The 16,342-nt window shown below is 37.8% G+C and overlaps 1 protein-coding gene across 12 annotated transcripts in view; it reads left to right on the top strand.

Moving 5' to 3' along the window:
• Positions 1-16,342, top strand: part of TENM2 (teneurin transmembrane protein 2) — a 2,592,228-nt gene that overhangs the window by 2,501,548 nt on the left and 74,338 nt on the right. For all 12 annotated transcript variants that reach the window (XM_056575104.1, XM_056575105.1, XM_056575107.1 and 9 more), the window contains 5 exons: positions 652-771; positions 3,089-3,350; positions 6,698-6,965; positions 8,690-8,833; positions 11,494-11,743. In XM_056575104.1, the coding sequence (XP_056431079.1) occupies positions 652-771; positions 3,089-3,350; positions 6,698-6,965; positions 8,690-8,833; positions 11,494-11,743 (1,044 nt within the window). The remainder of the gene's footprint in view (positions 1-651; positions 772-3,088; positions 3,351-6,697; positions 6,966-8,689; positions 8,834-11,493; positions 11,744-16,342) is intronic.

The raw sequence follows: 16,342 nt of genomic DNA on the forward strand, positions 1-16,342 counted from the left end.
GACATTTTAAAGAGCTGTAAAATATGACTGGGGAATATTAGCCAAGCCAAAATGTCTTCCTGAAGGAAGAGTTACCCATCTATACCCTGTTCCAGCACTGACAATTTCGTTGCAGGGATTTAAAATGGTTTATGCTGGCATGTATATTCTAAAAGACAAAAAAAACTAAAAACTTTAAGTTACCATTTTGTCCACCTTTATCCAGTAGAAATTTTTCACCTTGGAAAAAAGGTGTCTAAAAAATAAATACATACTTTTTCCTGGTTTTCTGTATTTTTGTATGTTTGTGACCACTTCTGGGAAGGCAGATGATAGAACATTTCATTTTCTATTAAATGAAAGCAAAATATAGTACTTCTATGGGAATTACAGAAAGAAGCCCCTCTCAAAACTATACATACATAATGTAAACTGTACAGGCCCTTAGAGAAATAGCTTTTTGTTTTGCTGTATTTGTTTGCTAGCTGACCCATCAGCTATAATTTGTCTGATTGTCTATCACATAAAAATGGGAGCTTTTCCAAGGTAAATATATACAGACCAAGAGTTGTCTGAGAAGTTCAAACATCTAATAATACAAGTTGAACTTTTCGCTTTGTCTGTTTTTTTTTTTCATTATCAAGTTCTCAAAGGAAATTATCTTTTTTTCAGCCTTGTCTCATTAATAAGGGGACAAGTCATGACCGAAGATGGAACCCCACTGGTTGGAGTCAATGTGTCTTTTGTAAAACATCCAAAATATGGCTATACTATAACACGCCAGGATGGCACGTAAGTATTATGCATTTATGTGACTTAATGTTATAGTAGTCTGGCAGCTAGGGCCATGAGGCAACTACATTATGACAGCTTGTTAAGATTGGGATGTTGCAGTTGGACTGCAACATCCCAATCTATGGAAGAATACAAATTTTTTTTGGGAAACCCTGTGAAGGCTAATGTTTGCATGTATGAAATATCTGGATTATAGCGCCATAATGAAAGGAAGTTTGATCTACCATCCATTGAAAGGGAATAAAATTCCTTAAAGGAAATCAGTCACAAGTGTCACCTGCACTAACCTGTTGGTACTGACAAATAGTGCAGGCGACACTGATGACAACGGTACTCACCATGTCTCGTTGCGTGGTGGTGATCTCCAGTAATCTTGGCCTTTAGCTCTAGCTCTGGGCACCCGACTTGGGGCACAGGCAGAACTTAGTGACGTCACTGGTGCTGCGAGACCCAGCAGAGCAGCAGTGGCTTGGGGCATAGGCGGAGCTTAGTGACGTCACTGCTGCTGCCTGATGGGGCCCGTTGCTAGAGAACAGCAGTGGTAAGCACCGCCCATGCCCTAAGCCAGGTGGCTGGAGCTGGAGCTAACGGCCAAGATTACTGGAGATCCCCGCCACGGAACGGGATAAGGGGAGTACAATTGTCATCAGTGTCACCGTTACTATCTGTCAGTACCAACAGGTTAGTGCAGGTGACACTGGTGACAGATTTCCTTTAAAGAGGATTTTTAACACAAAATGATATAAACATGTTACTGTGTCCCTGTGGGATGTTATATGTTGCTTACTTAAAGAGGACATCAGAAATAACTTTAAGTTCTGCAGATAGGTTATAAGGGGTTTTCTTTCCATCTGATGGTCTGAAAATGTATCAAATGGGTGAGCACTGCATTAGAATATGCAATAAAAAGCGATGAAGCAGATAGAGACAGCATTCACCAATCAGCTGTCTTCTTTTATTAATTCAAGACATTACATGCTATCAGGACGCATGGCAGGTAGAAGCAGGAGGGGCGTGGGACACCGGAGCAAGGATACATTAAAATATATGCCGTGCGTCACAGTGCAGGGTATGGGGGGGGGGAGGTTAAATGAGTTTAGATACAGTTAACGGTCATAATAGCGGGCGCCGGCAGAACATGTTGGTGCTAGGATCACTCAGAAATGTGCCGCCTACATAGGTGGCAATGGCTGATTCCACCAAGACAATTAACATGTCAATTCTATCAGGCGTGGCTGGAATCAGGATTTCCGCATCAGAGGTTTCCGGCCTGGAAATTTCATTGTTCGCACAGTGCAGCATAATCCTGTTGATAGTAATGGGACTCTGCTGCAATGATATAAACGGCAGAGAGCAAGCTTCTGCACCATGGGATATTTTGGATCACAGAGTTAGAAACATTAACTCCTAATGGATTAAATGAAGTATGCAGATATTGAGATTGTACTTATGGTTGCTTTTAAATATTTGTTTGAAATAACAAAAAGGGTTTGTTAGGTATATATCTATTCATTTTATGTTCATTACATTATGTGTGCATTTGTAAATTATGTATTGACATAAACCTTCACAGTGTATGTAAATTATTCAGAGTGCCTCACCTGTATGTATGAGTAAGAGGGTGTGTTTTCCTGAAACGCTGTGTCAGGGAGGTAAACCATCTATAAGTAGGTTAGAAAAAAGGACAGCATTTATTTATATGGATGTATGAAAGGTCTATGCAAGATCTACATGAGAAGTTGGTTTATAGGTAATGTGCTTTTGAAGCAGTTGCCTACATGTCAGTATGTGTGCCCAACAGTATGTCAACTTCTACAAAATGTTTCCTTGTAATGCTTTGGCTGGCAGGTTATGATAGAGTGTACTTTGGCTGTGCCCATTGTTGTTTACAATATGGGTAACCATGCAACCCAACGTCAGCATCTAAAAAAAATATTTTATTTTATTTAGTGCATGTTAAAAAACCTGGAGGTTTCCAGTGAAAAAGTTGGTAGATTTGTAAATTGAACAATGTATTATTCTCGGATTAAGAGGTACAGGCTATGTGACTGAGTTCTGCCAAAGAAGAGGTGTGGCTGCCTGTCATCTTGTCTACTTTCATAATAATACCACTGATAATTCATTCAAAATGTAGATTTTATTAAATCAACTCAATGAAATGACTGGATTTTCTTTTGTAATGTGCAGTGAAGTGGTTTGTTTTTCAAAGAAACAGTGGAAAAGCTCAACAATTGATGGAAGACAATGACTGCCTATACTGTTAGTTTTACATGCTAGGCAATTGCTAAAAAAATGTTATGTGAATATTTTGCAGGTTTGATTTAATAGCCAATGGTGGATCTTCTCTTACTCTTCACTTTGAGAGGGCCCCTTTCATAAGCCAGGAGAAAACCGTGTGGTTACCATGGAACAGCTTTTATGCTATGGACACTTTGGCAATGAAGACTGAAGAAAACTCTATTCCTAGTTGTGACCTAAGTGGTTTTGTAAGGCCAGACCCAGTTATTATCTCTTCACCACTTTCATCCTTCTTCAGTTCTTCACCCAGACGCAACCCTATAGTTCCAGAGACTCAGGTACTTTTACTGAAGCAATGCATCAATTGAAAAAAACTGATGTAACATGTAAAAGCTATAGAGAATGATAATGCACACCAGAATACTTGACAAACAAATTACCATTTCAGAGTAGTTACTTGTATGATTTTAAAGAAATCACAAAAGTGTATTCCTGTTTATTTCCCTTGAAATGCAAAGGTTCAGCTAGAGGTTTGCAATACAATGTAATATCTGCAGAATTGCATTTCCCAATGATACATTAAAACTTAAAATACTAAGGGGTTAGTGCAAAAAGTCACAAATAATAATAGAAAAAAAAGATATATTCTTTTGAAATTCATGTTTATCAGTTCAGCACATTATGAAGTGATGTGAAAAATCTTACTTTATATTAACTTTTTTTTATATAGATGCAAAATAATTTTATCATGTTCATGTCTTTTATTGGGTGGAAATAAAGAGACAGACCAATGAATAAAAGCACACATGTATCTGCTGTCCAGTATCATGATGAAATCAGTGCTTAGACGATATATATATATATATATATATATATATATATATATATATACACTAAAAAAAATGTTGAGGGTCCAGTTACACATTTTACTTTGGGGTTTCAAGTTACACCACTGTCCAATGGCAAATGGTTAATCTGGCTATGCACATAAAAGTCATCCGATCCTGCAGATTTGGAAGGAACAGAGGAATTGGCATGTTGGATGTCAGCATACCAAATTCTTTGTTCCCATTAGAGATAATTTGCAGCTAAATGTATCTGGCAGCAGCTTATCTCTCTCTCTTCATTTGAAATAAACTTCCATGATTAACCGACCAAAGGGTTAAGAGTCGGGTGAAATAGCTGTTGTGCATCAGCTATCTCATGTACATGGCCAGATATAAAGTAATATTTTGGGAGAGTCCATTACATAGTAAAGCAGGCAGTGGAGCTGGCATAAACTTGTAGTGTTTTGTATGTAACAGATACTGTAACCTGTTTAAACAGGTAAAACATGATAAATGGGCCATAAAAGACCTACGGTATATCATACAGTACATACTCTAATGGGGCCAGGCACCTACAAGTTTCCACACAGATTTGTAAATTACTTTTATTAAAAAATCTTAATCCTTCCAGTACTTGTTAGCTGCTGAATACTACAGAGGAAATTCTTTTCTTTTTCGATTTATTTTCTGTCTGTCCACAGGGCTCTCTGCTGACACCTCTGTCCATTTTAGGAACTGTCCAGAGCAGCATATGTTTGCTATGGGGATTTTCTCCTGCTCTGGACAGTTCCTAGCACCAGTTGATTTAAAAAAAAGTTTTCCACCGGAGTACACCTTTAATGCCTCCATGCACCTTTATATAGTACATACTTTAATGTGGTCAGGCGCCTAATGCAGTCATATTTAGCATCATACTTATTTTTCCGCCCAAATACTGTAATGGTAAAGCAGTTTCAGTTGTTTATCTCACAGTAGATTTCTCTCAGAGACATGCATGTTTGGATTGGTTGGTGGGGTGAAAAAGATAAACATCTTCAAGTGTAAAAATAAAATAAGTCTTTAATTACAATGTAATATTCTTGCTGTAACATCTGTCTTCATATTGAAGTAGTATGTCTTTTTACAACCATCCATTCTCTAGTAAACAAAATGAGCTCTTTAGCTCATTAGCTTTTTAATGAGGACAAAGTGGTTAATATCACTCATGGAGATGGTACTTAAAATCATTTACTTCTTCATGGTTAATTCCAAGGTAACATATGAAGATACCTTTTTTGCATCAAAAAGGCTTTGCAGGCAAATACATTGCTGCATGTAAGATTGCACTTAAGTCACCAATTATTGAATCATCAAGAGCTTGAACAAGAGAGGTTCAGCTGCTGTAAAAATGCTTTAAGTCTCAAGAGTGGATTTAGCTACAGGATTACTTCAACACCAGTACAAAGCTTCCTTAGGAATGAGAAATGACAGCAGGCAAGTCTCAGTAAATTTACATGCACAGTGGGGGAAAGGCTTTTGGACACTGGATTGGTTTCAAGAAGGGTATTCAACAAGCCACTCCTCTCTAAGAAAAACATCAAGGACAGGTTGATATTCTTCAGAGAGTACAGGGATTGGACTGAACAGGACTAGGGTAAAGTTATTTCTCTGATAAAGCCCCTTTTTAACTTTTTGGGATATCTGGAAGAATGATTGTCTATAGAAAATCGCTCACAATTCAGAAACTCAGAACTCCCAATTTTGCCAAAGAATAGTATCCAAATGTCCTCCAAGGGCAACTTCTCCCAACAATTCAGAAGCCATTTGGTGGTGAACAATGGTTTTTCCAGCATGTTAAATAGAAAAAGATTGGGAGTAAAGCAGGCTGTTACAATAAAAACTATATACTTTGTCCCTAGGCTCTGCATCTCCCACTTTAGCATCTCCCACTTTAACCTGTTCTAACTGAAGATGGGTTATAAATTTATAATGGGAAAACTGACAGACCTTCTTTGTAGATTATAATGTTATTCTGAACCCTTGGGGTCAAACAGCACATGCATCTTCTGTCCACTCTGCCATGTCTCTTACCCATCTATCCCTATTTTTAAAGGACTTGTGCTTTACTTGCTGGGAAGCAGACATCAAATATTTAGAGTCTAAGAAACAGAGCAGTGTCTTTGTGTGTTGTCTGTAAAGACAGTAATTATAACACTATCTTAATTACTCCATAATAGAGAAGCAACGTCTTTGAATATAGAATGAAATAATGTGAACTTTCCGTTACATAGCACTTTCCTTTACATTGGTAATCCTGCTCACAGCAAGTCTTGGTAACATAAAAGCAACAGTGCTGCTGCACTAAGCATACCTGAGCAATGGAGGCATAATCTAATATTCATTGCATTAAGAACCTTGTCTCATCACTTTTGTTGTTTTAATAATACCTTGTGGAAAACCCTTAAAATGGTTGCCTGGCACTGTCAGGGTAAATATTTTTTTAAAAGGGGCAGACTGGCTTAGAATTTTTTTTTTTTTTTTGCATTACTTCTCTCACTGATCCCATGTCACTGCCAATCTGCTGGGTCCCTTCTGGGTCCCCTCTAGTTTCCTTTCCTTGGTCAGTGGCAAACCTCAGTGAGCATCTCCTTTATATAAAAATGGAATAAGCCAATGGAGAGCAGTGGAACAGTAGCATCAGGGAATAAATAAGGAAAGAAATGCTATTTTGGTAACCACTCTGCCTACTAAAAAAAAAAAAAAAGAGATGCGTGTTTCTTAAAAATAACAAAGGAGGAATAAGCAGTTGAGGAAAGCATCATGTTTGTACTATGCTTTATTGATTTGTTAAATTGATTCAAAATGTCTTCATGTTTTAGGTTCTCCACGAGGAGATAGAGATGCCAGGCTCAAACCTAAGACTGTGTTATCTGAGTTCTCGAACTCCAGGATACAAGTCATTGCTGAAGATTACTATGACCCAGTCAACTGTTCCACTTAACCTTCTTAAAGTTCATTTGATGGTGGCAGTAGAAGGACACCTGTTTCAGAAGACTTTCCAGGCATCACCAAATTTAGCCTATACATTTGACTGGGATAAAAATGATGCATATGGGCAGAAAGTATATGGACTTTCAGATGCTGTAGGTATGTGCTACTTGTAAAGGATTGAAAGTCTTACAGAAGTGGAGAACGGCTCAACAGCAAAAAGTAACATTTTGCTTTTTTCTGTAGTCCCAGTAACTTCTTAGTTATCACAATTTGTTGTTATTTTCTGATTTATTTATTGTAGCAAGTATAATTCTAGTTATATACCGAACACAAAGTTGTATTTTGCAAGCGGAATGTTTTATTTTTTACCTTCAACTTCAGTTGTAAGATCAAATGTGGCTTTAGATATGGTAAAAGGTTAACTCAGTTCCTCACGTCTCTTCAGAGACCATGCATTCATCTATAACCAAAACCTTCAGACCCACATCATGAAATGCTTTTGTGATAATTCTGTTTTGTTCCAAGACAGAAACAAAGGAAAATGCTCCTGGTAGTTTCTGTAATAAAACAGAGAGGAAGCCAGGTTCACTGAAATAGGTCACAGATATTGTTTACTCAGTATCAGTTGGCTTATATATTTATTATAACTTATCACTTTTATGTAAGTTGTAGAAGGAGTTGAAGTTTACTCCGCTGTTTCTCTTGTACTGTTCATAATGTGAATAAAGACAAATAGGTTAACCTGTTCATTTTTTTCTTTTTTGACTTCAACGGTTTATGGTTAGTTGGCCTTATTCTATTTCACGCAACTGACATATGATCTTTATTTTTATTTTTTTTAGGTTATTGCCATTCGTAGTCGTTGGCAATGAATTGCAATATTTGCTTTGGCAATAGTTTTCATTTTAAATATTGGGATTATAGTTCAGAACATCACTTTTATAAACCAACTATAAGCAACAAATCATCAATCAGCTCAATGCATGGAAGCTCAATAGAGAATGAATGGAGCACTGGCCACTCCATTCATTCAGGGAGCATTTGTTCTCAGCAGTGGGAGTTCTAGTGGTTGGACCCCCACCAATCAGCTAGATATCCCCTATCCTGTGGAAAGGAAATAATTTGGGATATTAGGCTAACCCCTTCTAGTAGATAACTTTTGCCTGAAAATCCGAAACAAGTACAAAAAAGTATGAACAGGAATGCTTATTAACTTCTCTAATCATGAATAGCCTTCTTATTAGTCTTTCATTCACATTTAATTTTATAACCACAAACACAACAGAACCATTTAAGGCACTTTCCGGGCTGACAACCTCAACAAGCTATTATTGTAAGATTCCACTTAAGACCTTTGGGAAGAGAGCATCTCCAAATTACTGCCTCCCAAATTAATTGGAAATGAAAATGAATTAAGATGTATATTTATGATGTTAAAGCCTCCAAAATTGCCATTAGATCTCTTCTTCAAGAAATTCAGCTTCAGCGCAACCTCTGTGTAGAATACAAAAGTATAAAAGGAAGATAGCATCATTCATCACAATACTGCAAATGTTCTAAGCAATTGGAAGAAGATGAACTATTAAACTGTAAGCGTAAAAAGAAAAAAAAAAGTAGCGACAGTTCTCCATTATTCAAAATGTTCTGATTTATATATTATCTACTGTTAGATTATTCACTATGGTCTAGCTTATGCCTCAGCATCAATTTTTTCTCCTCTTTATAATGGTGTACCTGTCATTCCACATAATTAAATAGGGCTGTGACTTTTACTAATATGTATTATTTTTGTCTTGATATATTTACAATTCAGTTGTTTGATTGGAGTTGGTTTCTGTCTTCAAGGCTTGATTTAATGCTCTGCTTTGTGCTCATTGCAGTCTCTGTTGGCTTTGAATATGAAACTTGCCTTGGCCTTATTTTATGGGAGAAAAGAACTGCAGTCTTGCAAGGATTTGAACTGGACCCTTCAAACCTTGGAGGATGGTCCCTGGACAAGCACCATATACTTAATGTTAAAAGTGGTGAGTTTAGTTTCCTGATAAATCTTATGCAAAATATCAAAATAAAATGTCATTTTAACTTTTTTGAAAATACTATTCCCAGATTCATAAAATAATCGTAGATATAAAACAAAATGTTATTGCAGGGTACTGCATACAGACCATATGAAGTGTACCGGTTCCTAAAATAAAAATAGAAGGTTTCCCACCTCTGATAGCAACAGTGCTTTGGTCTGGGGTACCCAGTTTTATGGTACAATATCCAGATTTCAGGGATTTTTAAAGGAGAACTGAAAGCTGTTTTTTGCTGCTTGAATGAACGGCAGCATAAAACAAAGACAGGGAGCGGGATCCTAACACACATAATTTGCATATTTTTTTTTATATTTTAGAGAAATCATAGTTTTAAGTAGTCAGGGGCACAGCGTTCCCCACCCTGTCGACCTTGAGAGACAAATCTCTTTCTATGTATGTATAGGGAAAGATGTGTCACTTATAGCCAGTGGGGCAGAGAGCATCGGCATGGACCACCCACCGTGACTACATACCTTATTCTCGACGACTTCATTTAAAACTTTATTTGGCAACCCTTCTCAATCATGCACCCTTCTTTTTCCACATGGAGGTTTTTAAACTGTTAGTGAATTCTGCATATCACTCAGTTAGAGGCTATATGCCCATAAGAGGTGAGTAGAGTGGGTGTGTTAGGCCCCGTCCAAAAATTAGGTCACCTCCATATGGTGTATGGGGGACACGTTTTGATCAAAACTTCACAAAGAGCCTCAACTTAACTTTTTCTGTCATGTATACAGCTGCTGCTACAATTTTCTTTTTGTGGATTACATTTAAAACTTTGATTTCTCTGAAATACCTGAGCATTTTTAGAGTAAATCATAGTTGTTGGGATCACACTGCTTGGGAAAGTTGAGTTGTTATTTTCTGTCTGACCACAGTGCTCTCTACTGACACCTCTGTATGTGTCAGGAACTGTACAGAGTAGAAGCAAACTCCATAGCAAACCTGCTATGGACAATTCCTGACATGGACAGAGGTGTCAGCAGAGAGCACTGTGGTCAGAATAACTACTCAACTTCCTGTGGGGAAGTTAATAGAAGTAATTTACAAATCTGTTTAACTTTCTGGCACCAGTGGATTTGAAAAAAAAAATGTGTTTCACTGGAGTAACCCTTTAATGGTTCAGAGGTGTTTTTGTCACCTAAGGTGGTGTTTCCCAACCAGTGAGCTTTCTGCAGTTGCAAACTTACAACAGATGGCGGTGCACTTGGCCAAGGGGACTGACACAGTATTAGGTATCAATGCTGTTGCTAAAAGTTATCATTCTAAATGTATCCATAAACTTAAATGGGCACTCTCAGATACAAAAACATGTTATATGTTGTACATCTTGGAAAAACAATAGTTTTTCTAATATACTTAAAAATCACTAGGGATCTCCCATCACTAGGGATTCCCATACCTCCCACAGCAGCCTGAGCGTGTCCAAGGGTCATGGACACAAGATGGCTAATTGACAAGGCTGCAGGAGGAACACAGTCTGCAGCAACACTGCTGTAACACAGTTTTACCAAACATGTGTCTCCAGCTGTTGCAAAACTACAACAGCAGTGAGCCAGCAGAGTGAGGGAGGGGGAGGTGTCATCACAGTGCAAGCAAGAAAGGGACACGACCCCTCCTTTAGAGACAATTGAAAAGACAATGGTGGAGATTTATCAAATCTTGTGCAGAGGAAAAGTTGACCAGTTGCCCATATCAACCAATCAGATTGCTTCTTTCTTTTCCCAGAGGCCTTTGTAAAAATGAAAGAAGCAATCAACTACTCCTCTGCACAGGATTTGATAAATCTCCCCATTGAGCAGCTGTAATATGCTATAGAGACATAAAAGCTACATGTACATGATCAGGATGAGGTGCTGAGTAACATATAACAGTTTTGTTTATGTGGGATCTGACATGTACGCTTTAATACGCATTATGTTACATCTAAGCACCTCTTTATGTGTGTTTTGGTTTTCTAATTCCAAAATCCCAGACGACAGCTACCATTCCCATACTTACATTGTAGCTCTAGGCAGACAATTCAGTTAATTATGTGCGGTATTATACTCTTCTAGGCTCCACTGTTGGTATATTGTAAAGACAGACACTGTAGTGTTAACTCATGACATATTAATGTAATGGTGTCAACTGTAATTGTGGCTTTATAGAAGTTTGAGGAGTAGCTGGTGGATATAGCTATACTTATTGGATTCTAAATGACATTTAGGTGTTCATTTTCTTTCCCACTGTTTTGACTAAGGACATTATTTTCCAAGTGCTTTTTTTCTCATTGCACATCTGTGGATAAAATCCCAGGACCAGCGCTTAAGCTTTTATTTTAGCTGTACCCAGCTGCTGCTTCCTCCTGCTAACCAAACACTATTATTTCTTAGTCACAAAAGTGTCATAGGACACTTGGATGCTTCATTGTTTTAATTAAGTATTGTCCCCAATTTATCTTATATGGAGTACAGATTTGTTATTACAGTAACTCCTTCCTGGAGGTGCCATGCGATTGTGTGCATAAAATATAGTGAAGAAATATTATATGTATACATTTATACCACTTCTTGTCAATTTGGTCTGTTTTCCGCATGTCAATCACTGACGCTTTATCTTGCTAGGCATCCTGCATAAAGGCAGTGGAGAAAATCAGTTCCTTTCTCAACAACCTGCAGTCATAACGAGCATTATGGGTAACGGGCGGAGGAGAAGTATATCTTGCCCTAGCTGCAACGGCCTCGCTGAAGGGAACAAGCTATTGGCTCCGGTGGCTCTTGCAGTTGGAATTGATGGAAGCCTCTTTGTGGGAGATTTTAATTATATACGACGCATCTTTCCCTCCAGAAATGTCACCAGTATTCTGGAACTTCGGTGAGATTTTAATCTTGACATAAAAGTTAGCTGGCATGTCAGGCAGCAGGCTTTTATTAATATGAATTTTATAGTTGACCTGACACAACTCAGAACCACTAAGGTTTTAGTTTGTCACAAAGCTAAATACACAGAGACACTGAAGTATTGTAATTTTATGTGTTCCCAAACTGTATAAGTGATAGCAAATGAGAGAAATTCAGCAGAAGGAGAACTGATACTCCACGCTGAGAATATTCTGAACACAGAAAGGGTTTTTCCACAGGAGGGGGGGAGGGGGAGTCCTTTACTGTATTACAGGGGGATGTGCTACCGGCCTCCTCATCAGTGAAGGAGAAAGTGACACTTTGAACACATGTTTTGAGCTTTGCTAATGTCCTATGGACTCAGAATGACATTTATCTCTGTCAGAAGACAATCTATTAAGTGTACAGCACATTTACTTTCTGAACATGATGTGTGTTGCTTGTTTATTCTGCGTTGCCCTCTGCAGGATGAAAATCTCATTTTAGGTCTATGAAGATTTTTCTCGTGCAGGTTGTTTTACCATATACTTTAATATCAAACATGAAATATGGCAACATGTACAAGCAATCTGTTAAATAAGAATTAATCTATAGGGAGCAAGTAAAGATGAAGTCCTTGAAGTATCATCTAGAAAGTCCTAAGAGAGTCCTGAATGGCAAATCAGCCCAGTGAAACTAATCTGACATTGAATGGCCATACAGATTTTCTAATAAATTTGCAAGGACAACTCATGTTTTTCTTTTATGTGTGTTTTTTTTCCCATCACTTTGCCACATACTGCAGATATACGAATACCTCTCTTTGGAATCCTACTGAATTTATACTGTACATCTAGTACACCTAGTTGCACATAGCTCCGGTAAAGGTGTTTTTATTGTACAAAAGTAGAAGCCATCTTGCCGCATAAAACAAAAATAAAGTGACCAATTGTCCTGTTACTAATATCCTGAATACGTATAGACAATCGGGAGACACTATATGCTAAATATATCAAAGGAAACCCAATTAAAACAACCTTTATTCTAGTCTCAATAAAATTAGGAGATAGGGAGAAAAAGATACACAGAGTGCGCTCTTAGTGAAGACCGTTTTGATTGGGAGGCAATAAGAGGTAATATAGGGTCCTTACCCTTAGGTGTTGAGCTGAGGGCACAACCCCTACAGTGACTTGTGGAGACAAATTTGCAGGATAGCTGCCAAGGGGAACTCCCGGAGATGATGTCAGTCGGTCCGGTGTGGATGCATGACTGTAGAAAATGAAAAAGTATTCCCCTTGAAAAGTATTACAATAAAGTATATATATCTCAACTAGTGGGACCAGAGCCTTCATTCAAGGGGAATACATTTTCAGTCTCAATAAAATGAGATGTAAATCACTACTGAGTCCTAAGATCTGCTGCAGCTGTGAGATATAGCCAGGTGAAGTGCGTGATGGTGCGCACCTCACTCCCCAACTGCAACTCATTCTCATTCACATAGAGTGAGTTCAACAGAGCAACCAGCCAGGCAGTGAAGCAAGCTGCCATACACTTCTCAGGACTGGGACCAGGTGCGATAAAAACATTTCAAAAGTGTTTCCAAGTGACAGTTACTCTTTAACATTTAAGCATAGACCTTTAGTTCAAATACCTGTGTGCATGGTATCATTTGGGCATTGAGTAATAAATACCTATTTACAGTTGCTTACTAGAGTATTCTGCTGAGTGATGAATAATTGGTCTTATTAACGGACTATATTGTTCATTAAAATATCAATACTCCAGCATTATATGCAACTTTTTTAGTTCTTTGTTATCTTTATCTGTTTTATTGCATATTGACCTTTAATAACCCCTTCGCTATCATTTGATATCATTGTAACTTGTATTTGGTGCGACGTTATTTGCTATATATTGGCCACTATGTACATTTTGTCTTATGCTGCATCTGAGGAAGGAGCACTATAGCTCACAAATGCCTATATCATTTTAAATAGTTTAACATTTTTGACCCTTTATCAGCCAGGATCCAATGGCATATCTTCAGTACCATATACTACATATGGCTTGCTCCAAAATTCCTTTAAAAAAAAAAAAAAATGTTTTTTCATTACTGCATCTAAAATTATTGAAGAGACTTTTAGAAACAGAATGTGGCATGTTTATTCTCTGGATACTTATTTCAGGCTGTACCTTTTTAGCCTCTTAATGACCACCAATACATATTTTTTAACTCTCTTTTAGCTGTATTCCACTGTACAATGTTTTACAGTGCTGCAGATTAAGTCCTGCAGGGGTACCAGTGCTAAACAATGGCTAGTTATCAGACAACTGAAAAAATGCTCTAATGGAATCAAAGGAACCTTCAGCCCTGCCCATTAAAACCATGGATCACACAGTCAGCAATGACTACAGACTAGGGAACACTAAGTGTTGGCATACCAACATAATGTATAGAACATAATGTATCAGAATATAGGAGCATGCTAATACATTATAAAAGCATGTAAAATAGTAATCCCTTTATGATGTTCGCAAATCTAATAAAATATTAACAAACATACACTAGAAAGTAATTATTAGTAAAAAAAACAAACATTTCCTTCAGCATAAAAAACTAAAAGCCTACGTTGATTAGACCATGTTCACACACAGTATTTTGGACAGTTTTCGAGCTAAAACTGCTGGTAATAGAAAAAAAAACTGCCCAAATAAACAGCAACAAGCAAGTGCTTAAGAAATCAAATATAAATCAAAAAATTGCCTATGGTCCGTTTATGATTCTCAAAAAACATCTGTAAAAACTGTGTGAAAAGTATCCACATGACTGTGCTAACACATTTCTATAATCACAATGCATACATACCCCCAAACAGTGCTGAAAAAAATTATATGTAGAAAAAAAAGGCCTCACATAATAGATATAAAAAAATATATGTATGTGTATATATATATATATATATATATATATATATATATATATATATACATACATATATATATATATATATATATATATATATATATATATATATATATTTATATACAGTACAGACCAGAAGTTTGGACACACCTTCTCATTCAAAGAGTTTTCTTATTTTCATGACTATGAAAATTGTCAATTCGCACTGAAGGCATCAAAACTATGAATTAACACGTGTGGAATTATAGACATAAAAAAGTGTGAAACAACTGAAAATATGTCATATTCTAGGTTCTTCAAAGTAGTCACCTTTTGCTTTGATTACTGCTTTGCACACTCTTGGCATTCTCTTGATGAGCTTCAAGAGGTAGTCACATGAAATGGTCTTCCAACAGTCTTGAAGGAGTTCCCAGAGATGCTTAGCACTTGTTGGCCCTTTTGCCTTCATTGGGTTCAGGTCTGGTGACTGTGGAGGCCAGGTCATCTGGCACAGCACCCAATCACTCTCCTTCTTGGTCAAATAGCCCTTACACAGCCTGGAGGTGTGTTTGGGGTCATTGTCCTGTTGAAAAATAAATGATGGTCCAACTAAACGCAAACCGGATGGACTAGCATGTTGCTGCAAGATGCTGTGGTAGCCATTCTGGTTCAGTATGCCTTCAATTTTGAATAAATCCCCAACAGTGTCACCAGCAAAGCACCCTCACCCTCCCACCTTCACGGTAGGAACCAGGCATGTAGAGTCCATCTGTTCACCTTTTCTACGTTGCACAAAGACAGTGATTGGAACCAAAGATCTCAAATTTGGACTCATCAGGCCAAAGCACAGATTTCCACTGGTCTAATGTCCATTCCTTGTGTTCTTTAGCCCAAACAAGTCTCTTCTGCTTGTTGCCTGTCCTAAGCATAGGTTTCCTAGCAGATATTCTACCATGAAGGCCTGATTCACACAGTCTCCTCTTAAAAGTTGTTCTAGAGATGTGTCTGCTGCTAGAACTCTGTGTGGCATTGACCTGGTCTCTAATCTGAGCTGCTGTTAACCTGCCATTTCTGAGGCTGGTGACTCGGATGAACTTATCCTCCGCAGCAGAGGTGACTCTTGGTCTTCCTTTCCTGGGGCGGTCTGCATGTGAGCCAGTTTTGTAGCTCTTGATGTTTTTTGTGACTGCACTTGGGGCACTTTCCACCTAGAATATGACATATTTTCAGTTGTTTCACACGTTTTTGTTATGTCTATAATTTTTTTGTGTTAATTCATAGTTTTGATGCCTTCAGTGTGAATCTACAATTTTCATAGTCATGAAAATAAAGAAAACTCTTTGAATGAGAAGGCGTGTCCAAACTTTTGGTCTGTACTGTATATATTTATGAAATTGCAGCATATTAGGGACAAAAGCACAGAAGCAAAGAAAAAAAATGTAGCTGGTTATTTGAACTTGACAGCCGGCTCACCCGCACTGTAGGCTAATACAACTGGTATTTCCAGAACCATACCCCTGATCCGGGTAAGTGATACCTCGTTGTAATCCAGGTGACCTACACTATAACCCTGTGTATTGGGTTTAGTGCGGGTGAAGCACCTGTAAAGGAAAACTGTCATCTTGTTCACCCACACTAAACCCAATACACCGGGTTATAGTGCGGGTGAGCAGGAGACTGAAGTGGGGTCTC

Source organism: Hyla sarda, chromosome 4 (genome assembly GCF_029499605.1).
Source record: "Hyla sarda isolate aHylSar1 chromosome 4, aHylSar1.hap1, whole genome shotgun sequence".
In the NCBI taxonomy this organism is placed as follows: domain Eukaryota; kingdom Metazoa; phylum Chordata; class Amphibia; order Anura; family Hylidae; genus Hyla; species Hyla sarda.